The 22,138-nt window shown below is 41.6% G+C and overlaps 1 protein-coding gene across 4 annotated transcripts in view; it reads left to right on the forward strand.

The window, feature by feature from the left end:
* Nucleotides 1-22,138, forward strand: part of frem1a (Fras1 related extracellular matrix 1a) — a 183,276-nt gene that overhangs the window by 69,032 nt on the left and 92,106 nt on the right. For all 4 annotated transcript variants that reach the window (XM_063049123.1, XM_063049122.1, XM_063049124.1 and 1 more), the window contains 3 exons: nt 4,618-4,941; nt 12,893-13,001; nt 14,601-14,732. In XM_063049123.1, the coding sequence (XP_062905193.1) occupies nt 4,618-4,941; nt 12,893-13,001; nt 14,601-14,732 (565 nt within the window). The remainder of the gene's footprint in view (nt 1-4,617; nt 4,942-12,892; nt 13,002-14,600; nt 14,733-22,138) is intronic.

A 22,138-nucleotide genomic window follows, 5' to 3' on the forward strand; every position in this document is an offset into this window, starting at 1 on the left:
TGAAAGAGTCTGATAGGAGAGGAGAGCGAACCATAGGAGAAAGAGAAGGAAGAGGGCACCGGGGAAAGTGATAGGCAGATGAGAAGAGGTAAGAGGCCAGAGTGGTGAATAAAAGGATAGGAGAAGGGGAGATAATATTTATTTACTGGAAGGAGAAATCATTATTCATGTCATCAGGTTGGAAGCTACCCAGACGAAATATAGGTGTTGCTCCTCGTCCCCGAGGATGGCCTCATCATAGTACAAGAGGCCATAGACCGACATGTCAGAACAGGAATGGTTATCGGAATTAAAATGCTTGGCCACCAGGAAGTTTTGAGGAGGTGCTTAACTACGCAGTTCCCCCAGTTTATGATGGATCTCACGAATGTAGAGGAGGCTGCATTGGGAGCATCGGACACAGTAGACAACCCCAGCAGATTTGCAGGTGAAGTGTTGCTTCACCTGGAAGGTCTGTTTGAGACACTGAATGGAGGTGAGGGAGGAGGTGAATGGGCACGTGTTGCACTTTGGTCGTTTGCAGGGATACATGCCAGAAAGGAGATCAGTGAGAAGGGACGAATGGACAAGGGAATCACAGTGTGAAAAATAGAGAGAAGGGTATAGGTAACAATAAGTTTGTGTGACGATAGGCCTTAATGAGGATGGTTAGGACCCAAGTGCTGGACTATCTGAGGGGAGGATTGAGACACAGTACGAGACTGAAATGAGAACTGAGCACTAAACAAGATACTAGACGATAACCCAAGTTGAGCTTACGATTGAGCACTAAACCTTTGTTCATGTGCTCTTTAAATACTGAAATCCTGGCACAAAAACATGGCAGCTGAATTAGTGGGATGGTCCTGAATCATTGAAGTGTCCGCATTAGCTGTTTATACTCCAGAGAGTTAGAGCACTGAAATTCCAGAAGCTGGCATTGTTGGGTACGTATCGTAACAGTTTGGAGATGGCAGAAGCTTCAGAGAATAATGTGTTGGATGTGGAGGCTCATGGGGTGGTAGGTAAGGACAAGAGGAACTCCATCACTGCAGTATGTTTCCTTTGAAGTTAATGGTGCAGTAAGCACCATAAGCACTTTAGGGTAATAGTGTTTGCTACACTGCTTGGATTTTTGTACCTTCAGGACATTGTCAGAAGGGTTAATACTTCTAATATGGAAATATAGCTCACTTAAAAACAAATACAGCTGCTCTTAAGTTAACCTGTCTGTCTGAAAGTCACAGCTCCATATTTTCACCAACATAGCTTTTCTGTATTTCCATGCACTTTGAAGCACAGAAGCAATGATGTGACTATAGCACCTGACACTACATCTTTTTTTTTAAATCTTTTTATTAAGTAAGTATACAAAAAAGGTAAGCCATATAAACATTAATACAATGTTAAAGTATAATAAAATTCCAAAAGATAACAATACCAAAAAGAAAATACTACAAACAATGTAATTTAAGCATAAGAAACCAAGATAACATAATAGTATACTAGATTTTATATATATCAATGGAAAAAAAGAAAAAAAAAACCCCAAAAAAAAAACCCACCGTGCAACTAACTAAAAGCAAAGCAAAGCAATGGGCTAACTTGAAACCAAACAGAGTTAAACTTAAAATCACGTCCTCAATCCCGACCTCCATTAAAACAGTGAAAAAAAAACAAGAAGGGTAAATATTACATTAAATGAAAATATCGAATAAAAGGTCCCCAAATCTGTTCAAATTTAAATGAAGAATCATAAAGGTTACTTCTAATTTTCTCCAGATTCAAACATAAAATCGTCTGAGAAAACCAAAAAAAGGTAGTTGGAGCATTAAGCTCTTTCCAATGTTGTAAAATACATCTTTTCGCCATTAAAGTAAGAAATGCAATCATTCTACGGGCTGAAGGGGAAAGATTACTAGAAATTTTAGGTAGTCCAAAGATAGCAGTAATAGGGTGAGGAGAGATATCTATATTTAATACCTTAGAAATAATATTGAAAATATCTCTCCAAAAAGTTTCCAAAGTAGGGCAAGACCAAAACATATGAGTTAAAGAGGCTATCTGCCCTGAACATCTATCACAGAAAGGATTAATATGCGAGTAAAAACGCGCTAACTTATCTTTGGACATATGTGCTCTATGCACCACTTTAAATTGAATTAGGGAATGTTTAGCACAAATAGAGGAAGTATTAACTAATTGTAAAATCTGCCCCCAATCATCCACAGAAATGGTAAGCCCCAATTCCTGTTCCCAATCTACCCTAATCTTATCAAATGGAGCTTTCCTGAGTTTCATAATAATATTATAAATCATAGCCGATGCACCTTTCTGACATGGATTAAGGTTAATTATCGAATCTAAAATATATATAGGAGGAAGCATTGGAAAGGAAGGAAGTATAGTACTTAGAAAATTTCTAACTTGTAAATATCTAAAAAAATGTATTCTTGATAGGTTATATTTATTAGATAATTGTTCAAAAGACATAAGGGAACCATCTAAAAATAAATCCAAAAACCGTAAAATACCCTTAGTCTTCCAAGTTTGAAAAGCGCGATCCGTAAAAGAGGGAGGAAAAAATATGTTACCTAAAATAGGAATCGCTAACCCGAATTGATTAAGATCAAAAAATTTTCTGAATTGAAACCAAATACGCAAAGCATATTTAACGATCGGGTTAGAGACCTGCTTAAGGCGTTTCGAATCAAAAGGAAGAGATGAACCTAAAATAGAACCAAGTGTATAACCCTGAACAGATTGTAATTCCAATGCTACCCATTTAGGAATAGATAGTATATCCCGGTCAAGTAACCAAAATTTCATATGTCGAATATTAATAGCCCAATAATAAAATCTAAAGTTAGGTAATGCTAAACCTCCATCTCTCTTAGCTTTCTGTAAATGTATTTTACCCAGTCTCGGATTCTTATTCTGCCAAATAAATGAAGAAATTTTAGAGTCGACTTTATCAAAAAAAGATTTAGGAACAAAAATTGGTAATGCCTGAAACACATATAAAAATTTTGGCAAAAAAAACATCTTAACTGCATTAATACGACCAATCAAAGTTAAATATAAAGGAAACCATTTAGATGAAAGTTGAGTAATATGGTCTATTAATGGTAAAAAGTTAGTCTTAAATAAATCTTTATGTTTACAAGTAATTTTAATCCCAAGATATGAAAGGTAATTATTAATCAATTTAAATGGAAATTTATAATATAAGGGAAGATGTTTATTAATCGGAAAAAGTTCACTCTTACTAAGATTTAATTTATAACCTGAGAAAAGACCAAATACCTGACACTACATCTATCTGACTAAGAAATCCAGAGCCTTATGAGACATATTAGTTACATCACCCACATCCTCCAACCATAGTAATACCAAACTTTGTGACAAACCAAGTTAAAAATGTAAATGTGCTTATGCACTGTAACAGATAGTCGAACTTTTATTTGAAACAACTACAGAAATCTGGAAATAGAAGTTAATATCCTGCTTTCTTGTGCAACTGTGTAAGTTAATGTTGATAGATTAGGTGCAGATTTTTAAAATAATTTAAGATGCGAGTTATATTCTAAACATTTTCAAAAAAGATGCAAAGTTTTGTATCAACAATCCACAAACAAGAGAAAATCTGAAGATGCTTGAAATCCGAGCAACACACACAAAATGCTGGAGGAGCTCAGCAGGCCGGGAAGCATCTATGGAAAAAAAGTAGAGTTGACATTTCTGCTGAAGGGTTTCAGCCTGAAACGTTGATGGTACTTTTTTACATAAATACTGCCTGGCCTACTGAGTTCCTCCAGCATTTTGTGTGTGTTGCTTTGTATCAACAATGTTGGGGCAGCACAATGGTGTAGCTAGTAGATCTGCCGCCTTCTAAGACCAGTGTCGTGATTTAGTCTGGACATGGTGTGCAGTTAACATGTTCTCCTTGTGACTATGAGAGGTTCACCTGGGTGCTATCGTTTCCTTCCACATCAGAAGGATGTGCACGTTGCAGATGGGTCACTGTACATTTCCCTTGTGTGTAGGTGGGAGGTTCAATCTAGAGAGGATTATGGGAATGAGGGGAAAATAAAATGGGATTAGGACATGAAATGTAGAACAATACAGCACAGGAACAGGCCTTTTAGCTCACAATGTTGTACCAAACTAATTAAATGCATAAACAAACTAATCCATTTGCCTATACCATGTCCATATCCCTCCATATTCTACACATTCACGTGCCTATGCCAGAGACTTTTAAAACTCTCTATCGTATTTTTCTCCATGACCACTTCTAGCAGTGTATTCCAGGCACCAACCATTCTGTCTAACAAAAAAATTGCCCTTTGAATTTCCAACATCATGAGTCAGTACTGTGTTGTATTGTTGTATATCCCATATTCTGTTTTCTCTCATCTTTATACATGTTCTCGTGCATTCAACATTTTGCCCCAGGGAAAAAGATACTGGCTCTCAACCCTATCTATGTCTCTCATAATTTTATAACTTTCCATCAGGTCTAAAAGGGATTAGTGTAGGATTAGTGTAAATGGGTACTTGATGGTCAATGTGGTCTCATTGGTGTCTGTGCTGTCTCAGTCTGTAATTCTGCACTTTCCTTCTGTTCTCTTTCAGACAGAGAATGCCTGGATTCCAGTCAGAATCACCAATGGCTTTCCCAACCAGCCTCCTAAAGCCAGTTTTATGGCTATGTTCATCCTGGAAGTAGATCAGTTCATCCTGACCTCCATAACCACGGGGACGTTGGATGGAGAAGACAGCGAGACCCCAAAGTCCCAGCTTGTCTTCAATATTACCAAAGCACCTCAGGAGGGTTTCATAACTCATTTATCTGACCATACCAAGCCAATCACATCATTCACTTGGGCTGACCTAAGTGAGCTGTTGATAGCGTTTCAACCTCCAAACAACAGTCACACAGAGAGAAGGAGCTATGAGGTATGTGATGCAATATGACATCACCGTAATAAGATGCTTAAGAAATGAAATTAATGTATTTTTTGATTGTAACCACTATCATGTACATTTCTCAAAGCTGCCCTACTCCTTTAGTTATGAGCTCCGCTGTTACGATCATGTGTTAGGACCGAAGAAAAGATGGCTGGAGTCACTTAGCACTTTGATACAAGGGTATTTTTTCGGTGCTTCAAAAAATCAAACTCGCAAAAATTAGTGTAAATAGTGGAAGTGAAAAGAAAACAGCCAATGTTTACAAAAAGATATCTACCAGAAAACACAGTAACAGCTCCATACTTTGTCCAGTGTGAACTTCTGGCAGCTCAATCTCTCTCCCTCTCTCTCCCTTCATTATTCAGAGCAATCCACCCCATTTTTTAGGCACCAGGACACATCAATTTTAATTACCCATAAAGTTAACTTAAGACTACACATGAATTTGAATATGACGCACCCCACAATATAGTTACAATCATAACCAAACAAACAGAAGTATCTATCTGAAATACAGTATACAAACAATATAGACACATCATTTACACATTTACACATCCGTATTACTAAAGAAGTGGAATATTCCATCGTATATGGTGGGAAAGCACTAGAAAGCTGACCCTTTAGAAACCATTATTAGAATATATTGGGGGAAAATATTGAAGTGCACACATTCAGCACAATGAGAGCAGAATGACAAGGCAACGTTTGTGTGTGTGTGTGTGTGTGTGTGTGTAAATGCACACGTGTACGGATTGTCTTTACTTAACACTCTCCGTCACATCCATTAATGTGCTTTTCATGAGCTCTATTTCTAGACTGGGTGGATGAGATCTACAGTGAGATCCAATGACCAGGAAGGCAGTTCTGCAACACTCTGTGGAAAGTGAAGGGCATTTTAAGGGACAGAGTTAATCATGGTCATCCACAGCAAACAAGGAAGGAAGACCACAGTTATGGCATTTGTTCGTATCAGTGGCCTCAGACCTTCGAGCTCGAGAGAGTGGAACAGTGCAAGTTTTTCTAATTTAAGAAGTCCCCCTCGCAGGTTTCCTGACATCAACGGATATGACGGACAACCACTACATTTCTTCATATGTAGTGTAGAAATATTTTTCATATAGACTAACAAATCTGCTTACTAATAATCTAGAAACTTCTGTGGGGAAAAGATCTGAGTCAAATTGGAACCTTTTTTCCTCTTGAATCTTAACTCTCTCCACACTGGCTTACCCTAACTGACTTCTCTGAAGCTTATCAGATGTTCAAAGGTGGAAAAGAAAAGATTTAGGCATGATGCAACTTTGCTCCTTGAAGTCAGGAAAGAGCTCACCGGGGTAAATGTAAAGAAGATGGTTTCACATCATCTTTCGGGTTTGACACTGACCTCGATTAAGGCATATTGTTCTGCCAGGTCCTCCCCTTTTTTCCCCTCACACCCCAAAAAAGGTATGCTGGTGGGTTAATTGACTACTGTAAATTACCACTAGGTAACTGGTATTTGAGCGGGAGTAGGGTGCAAGGCTACAGGAAATAAGGATAAGAGAAATAGGACTGATGGAGTTCCTCTGTTGCCATGGATACAATGAGTAGAGTAGCCTTGCTGTTGTGCAAATTATTTAGTTACATCGAGGAAGCCAGAGTGATCCACTTCAATATCTTCACACACACGTAATGTGCCTGGGATGAAATCCCACCATCCCATACAGTACAGGCAGAAGTCAGTCAAAGCAGCAGTGAAAGCTCAGGCGTCTGCCAAGCTAATTCAGATTGCAGTTGTGTGTTTGACTCCTGCCACCAGAATCCTGCACTTAAAGCACCTCTAAGGTGTCACAGCATTTGAGCATAGTGTTCTCCAACAAATTACTGTGACTTCTAAAGTAGTGACTGTGTGATGTACAATCCACCTGTTCTCTCATGAAGTGAACATATTTGAACACTTTAAAGCAATCTGTTGGAATCCTTTGAAGAAGTAACAGTCAGGATAGACAAAGGAGAGTCAGCGGATGTTGTTTACTTGGATCTTCAGAAGGCCTTTGACAATGTGCTGCACATGAGGCTGCTTAACAATATAAGAGCCCATGGTATTACAGGAAAGACTGTAGCACGGATAGTAGATTGGCTGGAGGCAAAGAGTGGGAATAAAGGGAGCCTTTTCTGGTTGGCTGCTGGCAACTAGTGGTGATTTGGAGGGGTAGTTATTAGGGCTGCTTCTTTACACGTTTTACAGTATGTCAATGATTTGGATGAAGGAATTGATGGACTTATGGCCAAATTTGTGGATGATATGAAGACAGCTGGTGGGGTAGTGTTGAGGAAGCAGGGAGTTTGCTGAAGGACATGTATAGATTGTGAAAATGGGCAAAGAAGTGGCAGATGGAATATGTGTAAGGTAATGTATAGCCAAGCTGGCCAGCAGTGTAGTGGCATCTGCACTCGACTTTGAGGCGAGTGGTGCTAAGTTTGAATCCGACCAGCTCCTTACTCACTTTCCATCCATGATGGGTTGAATATCAAGCCAGCAACTTGGCCTCATAAAAAAAATCAAATGCTAAGGAAATTGCAAAGATTGCTGCCTGGTGCAGGCACAGAGAAGAACAACAATGTATAGCCATGCAGTTTGGTAGAGGGAATAAAGGCATATACTATTAAAAAACAGGGAGAAAATTAAAAAATCAGTGGAGCAAGGAGAATTGGGAGTCCTTGTGCAGGATTCCCTAAAGATTAAATTGTAAGTTCAGTCAGTGGTAAGGAAGACAAATGCAATATTGGCATTCGTTTCAAGAGAACTAGAATATAAGAACAAAAATGTAATGCTGAGGCTTTATAAGGCATTGGCCAGACCACACTTGGAGTATGGTGAACAGTTTTGGCCGATTATCTAAGAAAGGATGTTTTGGCATTGGAGAGTGTCCAGAGGAGGTCCATGAGTATGATTCCAGGAATGAAAGGGTTAATGTATGAGGAGCGTTTGATGGGTCTGAGCCGATACTCACCGCAGTTTAGAAGAATAAACAGGGATCTCGTTGAAACTTATCACATATTGAAAGGCTTAGAAAGAGTGGCTGTAGAGAGGATATTTCCTATAGCGGGTAAGTCTAGGACCAGAGGGCAGAACCTCAAAATAGAGAACGTCCATTTAGAACAGAGTTGAGGAGGAATTTCTTTTGCCATGGATGGCTTCGGAGGCCAAGTTATTCAGCATAATTAAAGTGGATGTTGATAAGTTCTTCGTCAGTCAGGGCGTCAAAGGAGAACAGGCAGGAGAATGGGGCTCTGGGAAGTGAGCACGCACTCAGATGGCCTCCATGCAAAGGAATTCCTAGATAGGCCGCGAGCCAGTGTTTGACTCTATTTCACCATTTAAAGTACCATTTAATTGCCGATTAAAACATTGAGGAAGATTGAGACATCGAGGCGAATGCGGAAGGCGAGTGAGAGCTTCAGCACCGACTGCCTGCCTTTTGATCACTGCTGGAGGAGGAGTGTGTGAGTGGCCAATTGCTGTGTGGCTCACTGAGGCAGGCAGGGAGGCTTCACTGCCTCATGTGGAACCCCTCGCTCTTGATGAAGGTCAGTGGATGATATCGTAGGATGGTATCGTGGTTCTGCGTTTATGGACTGTGGACATTTTCAGACATGATTTATATATTCTGTGTCTTTTTTATCACTAGTTCCTTTTCCGTTTTGGTGTCCAAGGAAAGAGTGTTTGAGGGTTGACGCTCTGTTAGTGTTTTGTTAGTTTTTTGTGCGGGGAGGGGTTTTTTGGGGGGGGTCAGTATTCCTGTTCGATTTTGTGTGGGTGGAGGGGTTTTGGGGGGTTGATGATTGGGATGCCATTCTTTTTTGTACAGAGGTTTTATGTTTCTTTCTGAATGACTCGTACAAGGGGTGATTGATAAGTTTGTGGCCTAAGGTAGAAGGAGTCAATTTTAGAAAACCTAGCACATTTACACCGCACACTGCATCAGTGAAGCAAACAGCATTATGAAGGTCCCCATACACCCCTCATACAAACTCTTCTCACTCCTGCCATCTAGCAAAAGGCACCGAAGTACTTGGGCTCTCATGACCAGACTATGTAACAGTTTCTTCCCCCAAGCCATCAGACTCCTCAATACCCAGGGCCTGGACTGACACCAACCTACTGCCCTCTACTGTGCATATTGTCTTGTTTATTATTTATTGTAATGCCTGCACTGTTTTGTGCATTTTATGCAGTCCTGGGTAGGTCTGTGTCTAGTGTAGTTTTTGTGTTGTTTTACATAGTTCAGTGTAGTTTTTGTATTGTTCATGTAGCACCATGGTCCTGAAAAACATTGTCTCGTTTTTACTGTGTCCTGTACCAGCAGTTATGGTTGAAGTGACAACAGAAAGTGACTTGACTTGATTTATTTTTCAACATAGTCACCTCCTACGTTTACACACTTAGTCCAGCGCTTGTGGAGCATACGGATCTTGGACCTCCAGAAAGTGTCCACAGCAGGGGTGATTAATAAGTTCATGGCCTAAGGTAGAAGAAGATGAGTTATACAGCTCTCGTTACATGCACATGCAGGTCAACTCTTTGAGTGATTATGCAGAAAGTTTGAAGTTAATAACTCATCTCCTTCTACCTTAGGCCACGAACTTATCAGTCACCCCTGATGCATTATTAACTGATGAGTTATTAACTTCAAACTTTCTGCATAATCACTCAAAGAGTTGATCTGCATGTGCATGTAGTGAGAGCTGTATAACTCATCTCCTTCTACCGTAGGCCACACACTTATCAATCACCCCTGCTGTGGACACTTTCTGGAGGTCCAAGATCCATATGCTCCACGACCGCTGGACTAAGTGTGTAAATGTAGGAGGGGACTATGTTGAAAAATAAATGCACTATGTTTTCTAAAACTTACTCCTTCTACCTTAGACCACAAACCTATCAATCACCCCTTGTACGTTCTTTGTTTCGTGGCTAGATAGAGAATACAAATTTCAGAGTTATATATGGAAACATGCTTTGATAATAAATGAACATTTAACCCTTTGAAAGGGATAATAAATCAGCCATTATGGAATGGTGGAGCAGACTTGATGGGCCAAGTGGTGTAATTCTGCCACTATGCCTTATAGCCTTATGGTCTTAATTCACTTGCTGCAAGGTATCCGACTTCTAACCTGTTCTAATAACATTATTTATGTCACTGATGCTAGTCAGACGTGATTTCCAGGTGAGAATCTGATAATGGTAATGCTTCTGAAATTCAAATTCAAATCAAATCAATTTATTTTCATACGCACAAGAGCAACAGTGATATGAAAAGCTTACTTACAGCAGCACCCCAGGCATATAGCATTAGAGATGCAGCCTTCACAAGGAAAACACAAATTAAACATGTTATACACAATTTTTACCAGAAAGAACAAAAAGAAACAAAGTCCATTTCAGTGCAAAGTGATCCAAGTGGTTATTGTGTTGCTAAGCTGTGGTGATTAATGTTTTGGTAGTTGGTTTAAGAACTGAATGGTTGAAGGGAAGTTGCTGTTCTTGAACTTGTTGGTGTGTGAATTCAGGCTTTTGTACCTACTGCCCGTTGGTGCTTGTGAAAAGCTGGGATGGCCTGGGTGGTAGGGATGTTAATGCCTTCTTGAGGCATTGCCTCCTGTAGATGTTACTGATGGTGGAGAGGTATGTGCTCTGATGTTTTGAGCTGAGTACATTACTCTCTGCAGCTTCTCACATTACTGTGCATTTGAATTGAGGTACCAGACTATGTCACAGTCAAGATACTTTCAACAGTACAGGTCCACAATCTCTTATCCAAAATTCTGAAAACCAAGAAGCTCTGAAAACCAAAGTTTTTTTTCATGGAGCGTGTCATAATAAGGCTTGTTTGATGCGCCAACAGCAGACATCACTCAATTCAAGTTAATTGCTGGCCTTGAACAACGTGCATTTATCAGCGAGCAAGAGATTATGGCAGTTTACTCAATTAAAGAGAGATTGCTTAGACATAAACCTATGTTAATCAGACAGGTGACACTTGAAGAAGTCTTTAAAAACACTAACACGAGGAAATCTGCAGATGCTGGAATTTCAAGCAACACACATAAAAGTTGCTGGTGAACGCAGCAGGCCAGGCAGCATCTCTAGGAAGAAGTACAGTCGACGTTTCGGGCCGAGACCCTTCGTCTTTGTCCTGACGAAGGGTCTCGGCCCGAAACGTCCACTGTACCTCTTCCTAGAGATGCTGCCTGGCCTGCTGCGTTCACCAGCAACTTTTATGTGTATTGCTTTAAAAACGCTGTCTGTCGTAGTGCTGCTTCATAACTTGAGAATCCTGTTCCTGGCCCATCAGGTACCTGTAGAGTACTTAGCTTTGTTTGCCAGATGTAATGCGACTTAACTAGAGGTACCTGTATGTATTTAGCTTAGTTTGAACCTGTATATGTCCTAGTGTATTTACGTTCTACATTTATTCCAATAAGTAATTTACCATGTGTTTGATTCAGTTCGTTTGAAGCAGTATATTTTTTTGCTTTATTGAATGTTTTTGTTGGAAATAAAATGTACTAGTGTATTTATGGTCTATAAATTCCCGCTATTTCATTTATCAGTATATTACTCTATAAATAAACTGTAATAGTATTTGTAAAAGAACGCAGATAGGGAAAACACGGAAGTTCTCTCTCCAGTACTCGTTGTTTGAGTATGTACAGACTTTTTTTCTTGTCATTATCCCCTAAACAATACAGTATAACAATTATTAACATAGCGTTTCATTGTATTAGGTATTATAAGTAATCGAGAAATTATTTAAAGAATACGGGAGGATGTGCGTAGGTCCAGAGCTCCCCCAGGTCCTAAAGTCCACCGGTATAATAATTATCAATTTTCTGAAATCTGAAAAATTCTGAAATCCGAAATGCAACTGGCCCCAAGGGTTTCAGATAAGGGATTGAGGACCTGTAGATCTTTAGTAGTTCAGTGACAAGCTGAACTTCCTTAACCTCCTTAAGGTGTTGGTGTGCTTTCCTAATGATTGTATACTGAATATATGCTGGGCCCAGGACAGGTCATCCAATATGTTAACACCCTGGAATTTAAAGCTGTTGACTCTTTTCACTGCTGAGCCCCTGATGCAGACTGGCTCATCTTCACCTTCCTTCCCCTTCTTGAAGTCAACAATCAGCTCCTTAGTTCTGCTTGTGCTGAAAGAGGTTTTTGTTGTGACACCACTCAGCCAAGTATCCTATCTCACTCCATTAATCTAATTGCCACCGTGATTTGTCCAATAACAGTGGTGTCGTTGGCTAATTTGTACATAGCATTGGAGCTGTGCTTAGCCACACAACCATGAAAAGATATTCTATATCTCTTTCTGCCAGATATTTGTATAGTGGGAACATTATTGATCTGAACTTTGCCTCGATCTGATTGCATTTAGACAGGAATACTATTGGTTTATACCAAGAACAAGTGGCTCCCGGGCCCAATCAAATTATTGATATGACGCAGAATAAATTTGTGATGTGCACAAAACATATTATATTGGTACCATGAAGCTAACTTCAAATATAAGGCAAAATTTTGCAAGTGCCTCCAACTGACATAGAAGCTTGGCTGATGAATATGTGTACTGAGAGAAGCCAGTGTCAAACTATTTTAATTTCATGTGCTTATTTTAATTTCTTGTGCTTAAATATATTAAATGTTGTCTAAAATTATCGCATTTAAGTCATGTTAGTTCTGCCATAGTCATGAAGTTTTGTGTTTGGTTTTCTCACAATCAATCAAACTCTGGAAGTAGCAAGTGCTTGTGTTAATATCAATATTCATCTTCATGGTTTTTTTAAAGTTTACAAAAAATTGTGCAGGACTGACAAGCTTTACTTTTGCATAGATTCTGATTTTTCCCTCATTTGCATGGATCTTGATTTTTTTATGTTACAGGTAGAATTTGAAGTTCAAGATTTCTACTTCAGGAAGAGTGCACCAATTGTAGTACACATCGCAGTAAGGACAACTGATACCAATGCTCCCAGAGTTTCCTGGAACATGGGTGAGCTTGATCCTGATAAACTGAATACTAATTGGAAAGAGATTTTCTGACTGAAAGACATAGTTAACAAAAAGATACAATCAAAGACTGGGAGATTATGTTCCCCAATTAGATTCGAACAAGTCTCTGGACAGTTTAGAAGTGTTTACACATGGTCTGTGCAAGGGTTTGATGTTAAAATGTGCCTATGTTAATAAATATGGCAAATCTCATTTATGAAGTATTTGTTTCTAAACTTATGGTTGAAAATTATTGTCAGTTTTATTGGAAATCTATGTTTTTTTTTAAAATTTTGTGTTTATTTTAACGTATAATAAATCTAAAGAGTTGGCACCGAAGTACCAAATGATTTCAAAAAGAATAGAAAAATGCACTTGATACTTTGAGCAGAAAACAAACAAGAAGATGAAAGGAAAGGGGCACATAGAATACATTTAAAATTACTTTATGGAGATAGTTCAAAATATGAATTATATGACAGGCAGCATTAAACTGCAATCTAAACCAAAAACTAGTCACCCTTCCATTGATGGTGCAGGCCACGAGGGAGGCGGGTGATGTGCCCTGCTGAGTCCCCGGGTTGGGCTGCCGGAGGCATACTGCGCAGACCCTCGACTTATTCCCCTTGTTTTAAGGCGCTCCATCTGACATCATAGCTCATCAATCTCGTCGTCAATTTTTAATGCCACTCCTGACTCCAATGTGGCGAGCATTCAGTCCATGATGACAGAGGAGAGAAGCTCGTATGGCTCAACTGCCATTTTTATTGTAACAAGCACAAAATAGGCCGGGCACTTTGACCAAGGGAGAGAACCCACTCAATCACATGTCGACTGGGGAGGTGATTATTACACGCCCCGGTTACAGTCAGAGTGACCCACAAACACATGAGTGAATAACTGTATAACCCAAGATAAAATGCAACAATAAATGAACTGGAACTTCCCACCATAATCCCACGAATGCATTTTAACATAAGAAAAATAAATAGTGCTGGCCACTAGGAATGCTGGGGCAGGTTGTCAACCATGCCCCTGGAGCACCACAATATTGCTGGCCTTTCATCACAGTTGGACCTAAAGCTCAGAACTCCCTACTACCTATGGGAACACTCTCATCTGAAGGGCTGAAACTTTTCAAGAAAGCAGTGTCACACTACAATGTGAATGACAGTCTGATGGGCAATAACTACTGGCATTATTAGCAATGAACTGATCCTAAAAATAATGATAATTATATTCAATAAAACAGTCTCTTCACTGACATAACTAATTGTGCTTCTCATGCGTCATATTTGCTAGTTCCAAAGAAATTGCAAAATGGTGATATTTTTCTCTCAATTCCCTTTCCTCTTTTTTTTTCGGTTATTTGTACCATTTGGAATTTTTTTTTGTACCTATGTTCTAATACTTCTATCCACACATGAAGATATCCGTGCTACTGAAGACTTAATATTCCTTAAGAACTCAAGAATATAATTGAGATTCATATATATAAGTATTTCACAATCCACAAAGTCTCCACTCTCAGCAGTGGAAAGTCTCGACTTTTTCCGCTTTAATAACTAACAGTCGTTGTGTTTTGACTTCTGTTTTGCAGGACTTAATCTACTGGAAGGCCAGTCTCGACCTATCACATGGGAGCAGTTTCAAGTTGTGGATAATGATGACCTCACTGCAGTCCGTTTGGTTACTGTGGATGGCTTGCAGCATGGACGGTTAACAGTGAGAGGTTAATGTCCTTTTACCAAACTGACAACCAGAGAAGGGGCTCTTGGAAACTTAACACAAGGCTGTTCTTTTCTCTGATCTAATGAATGATTGATTCATAGTTTTAAATTACAGGATGTGGCTTCAAATCCTCTATTCTAAAGTAGAATCGGCCAGACTTTTCATTACAGTAATGAAATGATCAGATGATGCAAGACTGCCAAGTTACCGACTTCTGTTCCTAATTTTTCGATTAGAGTTACTCTGCAAAGTATCATTCAAATAAGCAATCACTGTCAGTTTAGAAAAGGGAGAATTATCAGCTAATAAAATAAAATGTGACTTGTGCTGACGTGGTAACAGGGAACCACTGATAAGGTTCAAATATCCTTTAGAGAGAGAGGATGTTGCTGCAACTGAACTAAGGTACAGAGGCTTGGTGATCAGAATACAGCATGCCAGCATTGTTGCAGCCGAAACTTAGGTTTGCTCTTAACTAACTTAGACTTATGGATAATTAAGCATTTTATTCTGTACCAAAGCTTTTTACTGTTAATTAGGTCTTCCATGTAATAATGTAATTGCAGAAATGTAAGAATCAAAACTTCCCTCTATACATTTACTGTGCAATAATGTATATGAGGAAGTATAGCAAACAAAACTTAGTTAATTAAGTTTTCTGTGTAATGGTATAGGATAGGGTAAATACAAGCAAGCTTTTAAAACTGAGGTTGGGTGGGTCTACAACCAGAGGTCATGGGTTCAGGGTGAAAGGTGAGAAGTTTAAAGGGAACATGATGGGAAACTTTTTCACTCAGTGTTGTGAGAGTGTGGAATGAACTGCCAGCACAAGTGGTGCATGTGAGCTCGATTTCAACATTTAAGAGAAGTCTGGATAGGTACATGGATGGTAGGGGTATGGAGAGCTGTTGTCCCGGTGCAGGTCGATGGGAGTGGGCAGTTTAAATGGGTTGAGCATGGACTAGATGGGCCAAGGGCCCGTTTCTGTGCTGTACTTCTCTATGGCTCTATATATAAAGACAATTGTTAGAACCAAAACATAATTAATTAAGTTTCCTGTGTAATCATGCGTGGAGAGAAATCTATAATACTGCCTGGAAATTATGTTTGGACAGATCAGCATTGTTTGGTCTCCTGGTGTGCATTAGTCTCCTGGTGGTTTCTCCTGTTGTTTGGACACTAACTCTGTATTACCCTTCTTGTTTGCTCCTACAATGACCAAGAAACAGATCTGTTGCATTTAATCGCCATCAGTTCAAAATATTAATAAATCCCATCTTAAATGTTGAGAGATTTGAAGCAAAGTGGTAGTTCATTGCTAACAGTGAACGTGGTGGGAAATGTTAACTTGTTACAGATATAAAATACGATGATTTGAGCACTGAAGCTAAAACACCTGATGTAAAGCAAATGTCAAGGTGTATTCTACTTTTTGTTTACTTCCCTATCTTAGCTAAAGATAATTTCTCAAAGGTTAATTCAAGTTCAAAAGACATATTTAATAACAGACAACAGAGGTCAAACATAAGAGTCGCAACATTCAGCAGATTAGGGAGTATCTTTGGAGAAAGAAACAGAATAAGTGTTTCAGTCTGATGACCCTTGAAATCTCTACATTTATTACCTGTAGTGTAACTCACAAGCTACTCCTGAAATATCCAGGAGGTTTTGTAGATTTTTGCTCCCATTGTATATCAAGGATATTCCTATGTCTTATAGACCAGTAGTCAAACTTGGGCCTGCCTTTCTTCCATGTAATGTATTTACCCACAGTATCACTACTGTGATGTGTCAATATTGGGTCAAGACTGTATCACAGAGAAGAGAGGAAAGAATGAAAGGTGGAAGAATAATAGTTACAATCGATTGAAAAAAATCACTCCTGAGGTAAACTGTATAATTTTATGTAACTCACGATTCGGCTAGTAGCTTGATATAGGGGATGATAGCCCCCCACTCCCTGGCCCGGCCAAACTTAAAAAATCTCATTTGGGTGGATGCTGCGTGATGTGTCCCCTGTAACAAATCAGTACCATGAAATAACAAACAGTACACAATATGCGATTAACCAATTGAGCTTTATAATTCTTAATTTGACTATATGGTTAGTAAAGAAACCAAAAAAAGAAAAAGGGCCTATTCTCATGAAAGAGTCTAATGCTCAATGTTGGAGCTCACTGATAAGGCCGTTCGTCCACCATCGACCCCTTCCGATCATTGCTGACCTTCGGACCCTCGCTCCAAGTTCACTCCGTCCGAGGTCTACCAACTCTCTCCATTCACGTCTTCCCTCCTCATCTCTCCCTGGCAAAAGACCGTGAATTCCCAGCTCCCAGACACACAAGAAAGAACAACATCCCGCTCATTGGCTAGCGTGCCCCGTTATCTCTAGTCATAACCCAAACTTTGCTGCTACAGAGAAACTGTTACCTCAGCAGCAGAACATTACAGAGAAGCCATTACATTAGCAGTGAAAGCTTACAGCGTGTTACACTCTCCCCCAACCAAATTTAGTCATGTCCTCATGACATTGAGATAATTCACTAATCCTTCCTTCAAAACACAACGTTCAATCCAGGTGCACAAGGCAGTGACATAGCTCCCCAGAATGGTAGGGGTCACACTCTGCTCCCCGGTGCTACACAGGTCAGCCTATCTGGTGGTCTCCTAATTCTCTGAGACCTCCGCACCCCCTCACCTAACCTTTCAGGTTCAGACACTACTGGGAATACTTCCGGTCTACCTGGAAAGGCCTTGCCCGACCTATCACTTGTGCCCACCTGCAACTCAGACCCCTCTGTCCCGTGACCAAGTCCCGTTTCCTCCACTGCAGAGTGAACATAAGAACATAAGAAATAGGAGCAGGAGTAGGCCATCCGGCCCATCGAGCCTGCCCCGCCATTCAATAAGATCATGGCTGATCTGTCCGTAAACTCAGCTCTATCTACCTGCCTTTTCCCCATAACCTTTAATTCCCTTCTATGTAAAAGTCTATCTAACTGTATCTTAAATATATTTAGTGGTGAAGCCTCAACTGCTTCCCTGGGCAGAGAGATCCACAGATTCACCACTCACTGAAAAAACAGTTTCTCCTCATCTCCGTCCTAAATCTTGTCGCCTGAATCTTGAGGTAATGTCCCCTAGTTCTAGTCTCACCTATCAATGGAAAGAACTTTCCTACTTCTATCTTATCTATACCTTTCAAAATTTTGTATGTTTCTATAAGATCCCCTCTCATTCTTCTAAATTCCAGAGAGTATAGACCCAGGCAACTCAATCTCTCCTCCTAGGTTAACTGCTTCATCTCTGGAATCAACCTGGTGAACCTCCTCTGCACTGCCTCCAAAGCCAGTATATCCCAGTATATCCTTCCTCAAATATGGAGAACAGAACTGCACACAGTACTCCAGGTGCGGCCTCACCAGTACCCTGTATAGTTGCAGTATGGCCTCCCTGCTCTTGAATTCAATCCCTCTAGCAATGAAGGCCAATATTCGGTTTCCCTTCTTAATAACCTGTTGTACCTGCAAGCTAACTTTTTGTGATTCATGAACAAGCATTCCCAAGTATCTCTGCACAACAGCATGCTGCAATCTTTCACCATTTAAATAATAATCTGCTCTTCTATTACTCCTTCCAAAGTGGACGATCTCACATTTACCAACGTTGTTTTCCATCTGCCAGACCTTGGCCCACTCACTTAACCTATCTACAAACGTATATCCCTCTGCAGACTCTCCACCTCCTCTGTACAATTTGCTTTTCCACCCAGTTTAGAGTCATCAGCAAATTTTGGAATTTGCTATCTGTGGGCAGCCTGGGTGCCGCTGGAATCCAGGCTGTCCACAGATAGCTTCCCCCCCACCACCACTTCACTGGACTCATTGGGAGAAGGGCCGGGAGTCTCTTCCTCCCTCAATCAATGGGGAGTCAGCGAAAGGCAGCATATACCATACACCCAGGTCCTCATCCTCCGAATCAGTATCCCTCTCAGGGGTGGGGGCCAGCCTAACCTCGCCTGCTATGGGCCCTACAGTCGCCCTGCATTTCCGCAGAGTCCTCTTACTAGGTGTAGGTTCCACGTCAGGCTCTGGGTCTACCTGCACCTCTTGTCCCAGGGGCAGAAGGTGGTTCCAATGGAGAATCTTGACAGGCCCATTCCCATCCTCTGGTTTCACCTGGAAAACTGGTAGGTTTGGCATCTGACTCTCCACCACATAGGGCGTAGCTGCCCAATGGTCAGCCAACTTATGTTTTCCAGGTAGCCCCAAATTCCTTATGAGGATTCGCTCTCCCAGCAGGAGTTGGGAGAACCTCACCTTTTGATTGTACCTCCTCTTATTTCCTTGATTCTGTTTGGCAGCCGCGACCCCAGCTAATTCATAAGCTCTTTTCAGCTTCCTTCTCATATCAGACACATACTTCAGATAAGTCTTCGGGAGCAAGTCACCTTCTTCAATCCAAAAACAAAGGTCAATGGGCAACTTCACCTCGCGCCCAAACATCTAATAATATGGCGAATACCTTGTAGCTTCATTTTGTATATAGTTGTAACTATAAAGCAGATGCCCAATATGTTGACCCCACCTGCTCTTCTTGCTGATCTCTAGGGTCCTGAGTATGTTTAGCAAGGTCCAGTTAAACCTCTGTGACTGGGGATCACCCCGTGGTGATAGGGCGTTGTCCTCGACTTCTCAACTCCAAACATGCCCAGTAACTCATGGATGAGTCTGCTCTCGAAATCCCATCACTATCCCTTGATCACTATGTATCCACCTGGGAAGGCCATAATGGATGAAATACTTCTCCCATGACACTTTTACCACCGTATGTTCCCTCTGGTCCTTGGTAGGAAAAGCTTGAGCATATCTGGTGATGTGGTCTGTGATTACTAAGACATTCGCCGTGTTGCTGACATTGGGTTCTATTGACAGGAATACACACCAGGTTCAGAGGCCCCGCACTCTGCAAGTGGGACAAGGGAGCTGCCTGCATAGGCAGTGTCTTCCACTGTATGCATTGAATGCATGACTTGCAGTATTCTTCGACCTCCAGTTTCACCCGAGGCCAGTAATCCATAGGTCTTTTCCACCCCCAAATGTCCAGAAACATAACGAAGTGACTTCAACGCAATCCTCCAATACTCCTCTGGCAGAACCAGCTGGCAACGCCGAGGTCGGTGTGGGGGTGATGTGACCCCCAGAATCTGATTCTTCAACTCCAGTAATTGAGGCACCGACGCATGTTTCATCTTCTCCACCTGAGCCATGTCTCCCTGTCCGACTGCTGCTGCCCAAGCGGTATCAATGCCTGGATTATCTTGTTGAGCAGCTGCCACTTCCCCAGAACTCAGTTCCGACAGTTGATTTGCCTTCAGAGCAGTCAGATTACAATAAACTTTTCTCCCTCCCTTTCTTCCCCAAGGAAGGGTAACTGCACGGAAACTGATTCAACGGGTGACTCACTTTCGCATAGCCTTTCACGAACCTCCAATAGTAACCACAGAACCCAAGGAATGAGTTCAGAGTGCTCACAGTCTGGGGTCTTGGCCAAGTGTGGCCGCCTCTATCTTAGCCGGATATTAGCTACTCCACACCGTGAGACTATGTGCCCAACATAGCTAACAGACACTTTGCAGAACTGGCACTTGTCCAGGAAAAGTTTTAACAATTCAGCTTTCAAGAGGCCCAGCACCTTCAGCAGTCTCGCTTCATGCTCTTTCAAGGTGGATCCAAATACTACGAGGTCATCCAGATATACCAATACCTCAAGCAATTTCATATCCCCCACTGTCTTCTCCATGACCCACTGGAAGGTTGCAGGAACACTCAAGATGCGCTGGGGCATCCTTTCAATCTGGAAAAATCCCAGGGGACATATAAATGCCATTTTCTCTTTGTGACCTCACTCATGGGGATCTGGTAATATCCACTCCTCAAGTCCTGCACACTGAACCACTTCGCACCACTCAGGCAGGCCAGTGCATCTTCAATCCTCGGGACAGTATACTGGTCAGGGATGGTGCACTTGTTCAGAGTTCTATAGTCCACACACATCCGTACCTTCCCATTCTTCTTTCAGGCCACTACTATTGGGGACACATAGGGGCTTCAGGACTCAGTGATGATCCCAGCTTCCTTCAACATACACAAATGCTGCCGAACGTCCTCCACCACCTCTGCAGGGGCCAGTCGCCACGACTTTTCTCTGAACAGGGTATCCTCAGTCACCCGGATAGTGTGACACATGCTCTTGGAACAACGCACATCAAACACGTCAGTGGAAAAGACACCTTCCAGCTTCAACATCTTCTCTACCAACCTCCTCTTCCAATCCACAGGAACCGGGGAGTCCCCGAAGTTGAATGACTCAGCAGTCAACTTTCCCCCCTTTCTCCAATAATTTCTCTCCAGCTTGTCTCACAGGGACACTAGACATCACCATCACCGGGAACAAATATGCCGGGGCATTCCCTGCCAATCACTGCCATCCTGCTTGCTTGTAAGACTGAGGGCTTCTGCAACTTGGACCTCACCAGTACCCCAGCAGGAAATCCCGACTCCCCCTCGTGGTCTTCCAGAGTGTCCACTAAGAGGGCCTCGCCCTCAGGCACTACGGGAAATTTTGGTGTCCCCATCACTCCTGCTACTTCTCCGGGCCGTACTACCATTGACTTCGACTGGGTGAACCACACTGTCCCTTGTCTAAATTCGGTATCCGGCTCAATGCTGTCATGCACTTCCTCAAAAGCAGCTCAAAACACCGGGTGCACGGACAATGTCCCCAGAAAGCTCTCACCAGCCTTCTCCTTGCAGGCCCCCATGAGCCTCCTCACAAGAGCGGTGTTGGTCCCCACCAGGATTGAAATGCCACCCGTCTCAACAGGGTCCGGACAAACCAGCACCAATGTATTAAGGAACTCAGACACTCCCACACTGGCCACCGAGAACTCCAACTTCACTGAAAAATAACCGTCATATGGATATTCACTGGCACTAAGCCCCCAGATCTCCAGTGCCCTGAATGGGGACAATGGTAAATGCTTCAGATACCAGTTGTAAAACGAATGGTACAACAACGTGACCTGCGACCCTGTGTCGAGTATGGCTTTAACATAAATACCTTCTATTCGTAGCAACACACTGAAGCATGGTCCCACTAAGCCTTCAAGAATTGGGCCTTTCACTTTCGGGGGTTCCTTGGTACATTGCTGGGAATGAGCTCCCCCAGAGACACCAGGCTGTTCCCTCACTGTGTCTCTTCTAAGTTTTCCCAATGACTCTCTCTGCTTAGGTACTCAGGGGCTCACTCTTCTTCTGGCGTGACACCTGCTGCCAGCAGCCGCATTTTTCGTCCCCTTGGGGGATGCAACCCTCCCATTAGCTCCATCATATGGGAGTGTCACAG

Source organism: Mobula hypostoma, chromosome 5, assembly GCF_963921235.1.
Source record: "Mobula hypostoma chromosome 5, sMobHyp1.1, whole genome shotgun sequence".
NCBI lineage: Eukaryota > Metazoa > Chordata > Chondrichthyes > Myliobatiformes > Myliobatidae > Mobula > Mobula hypostoma.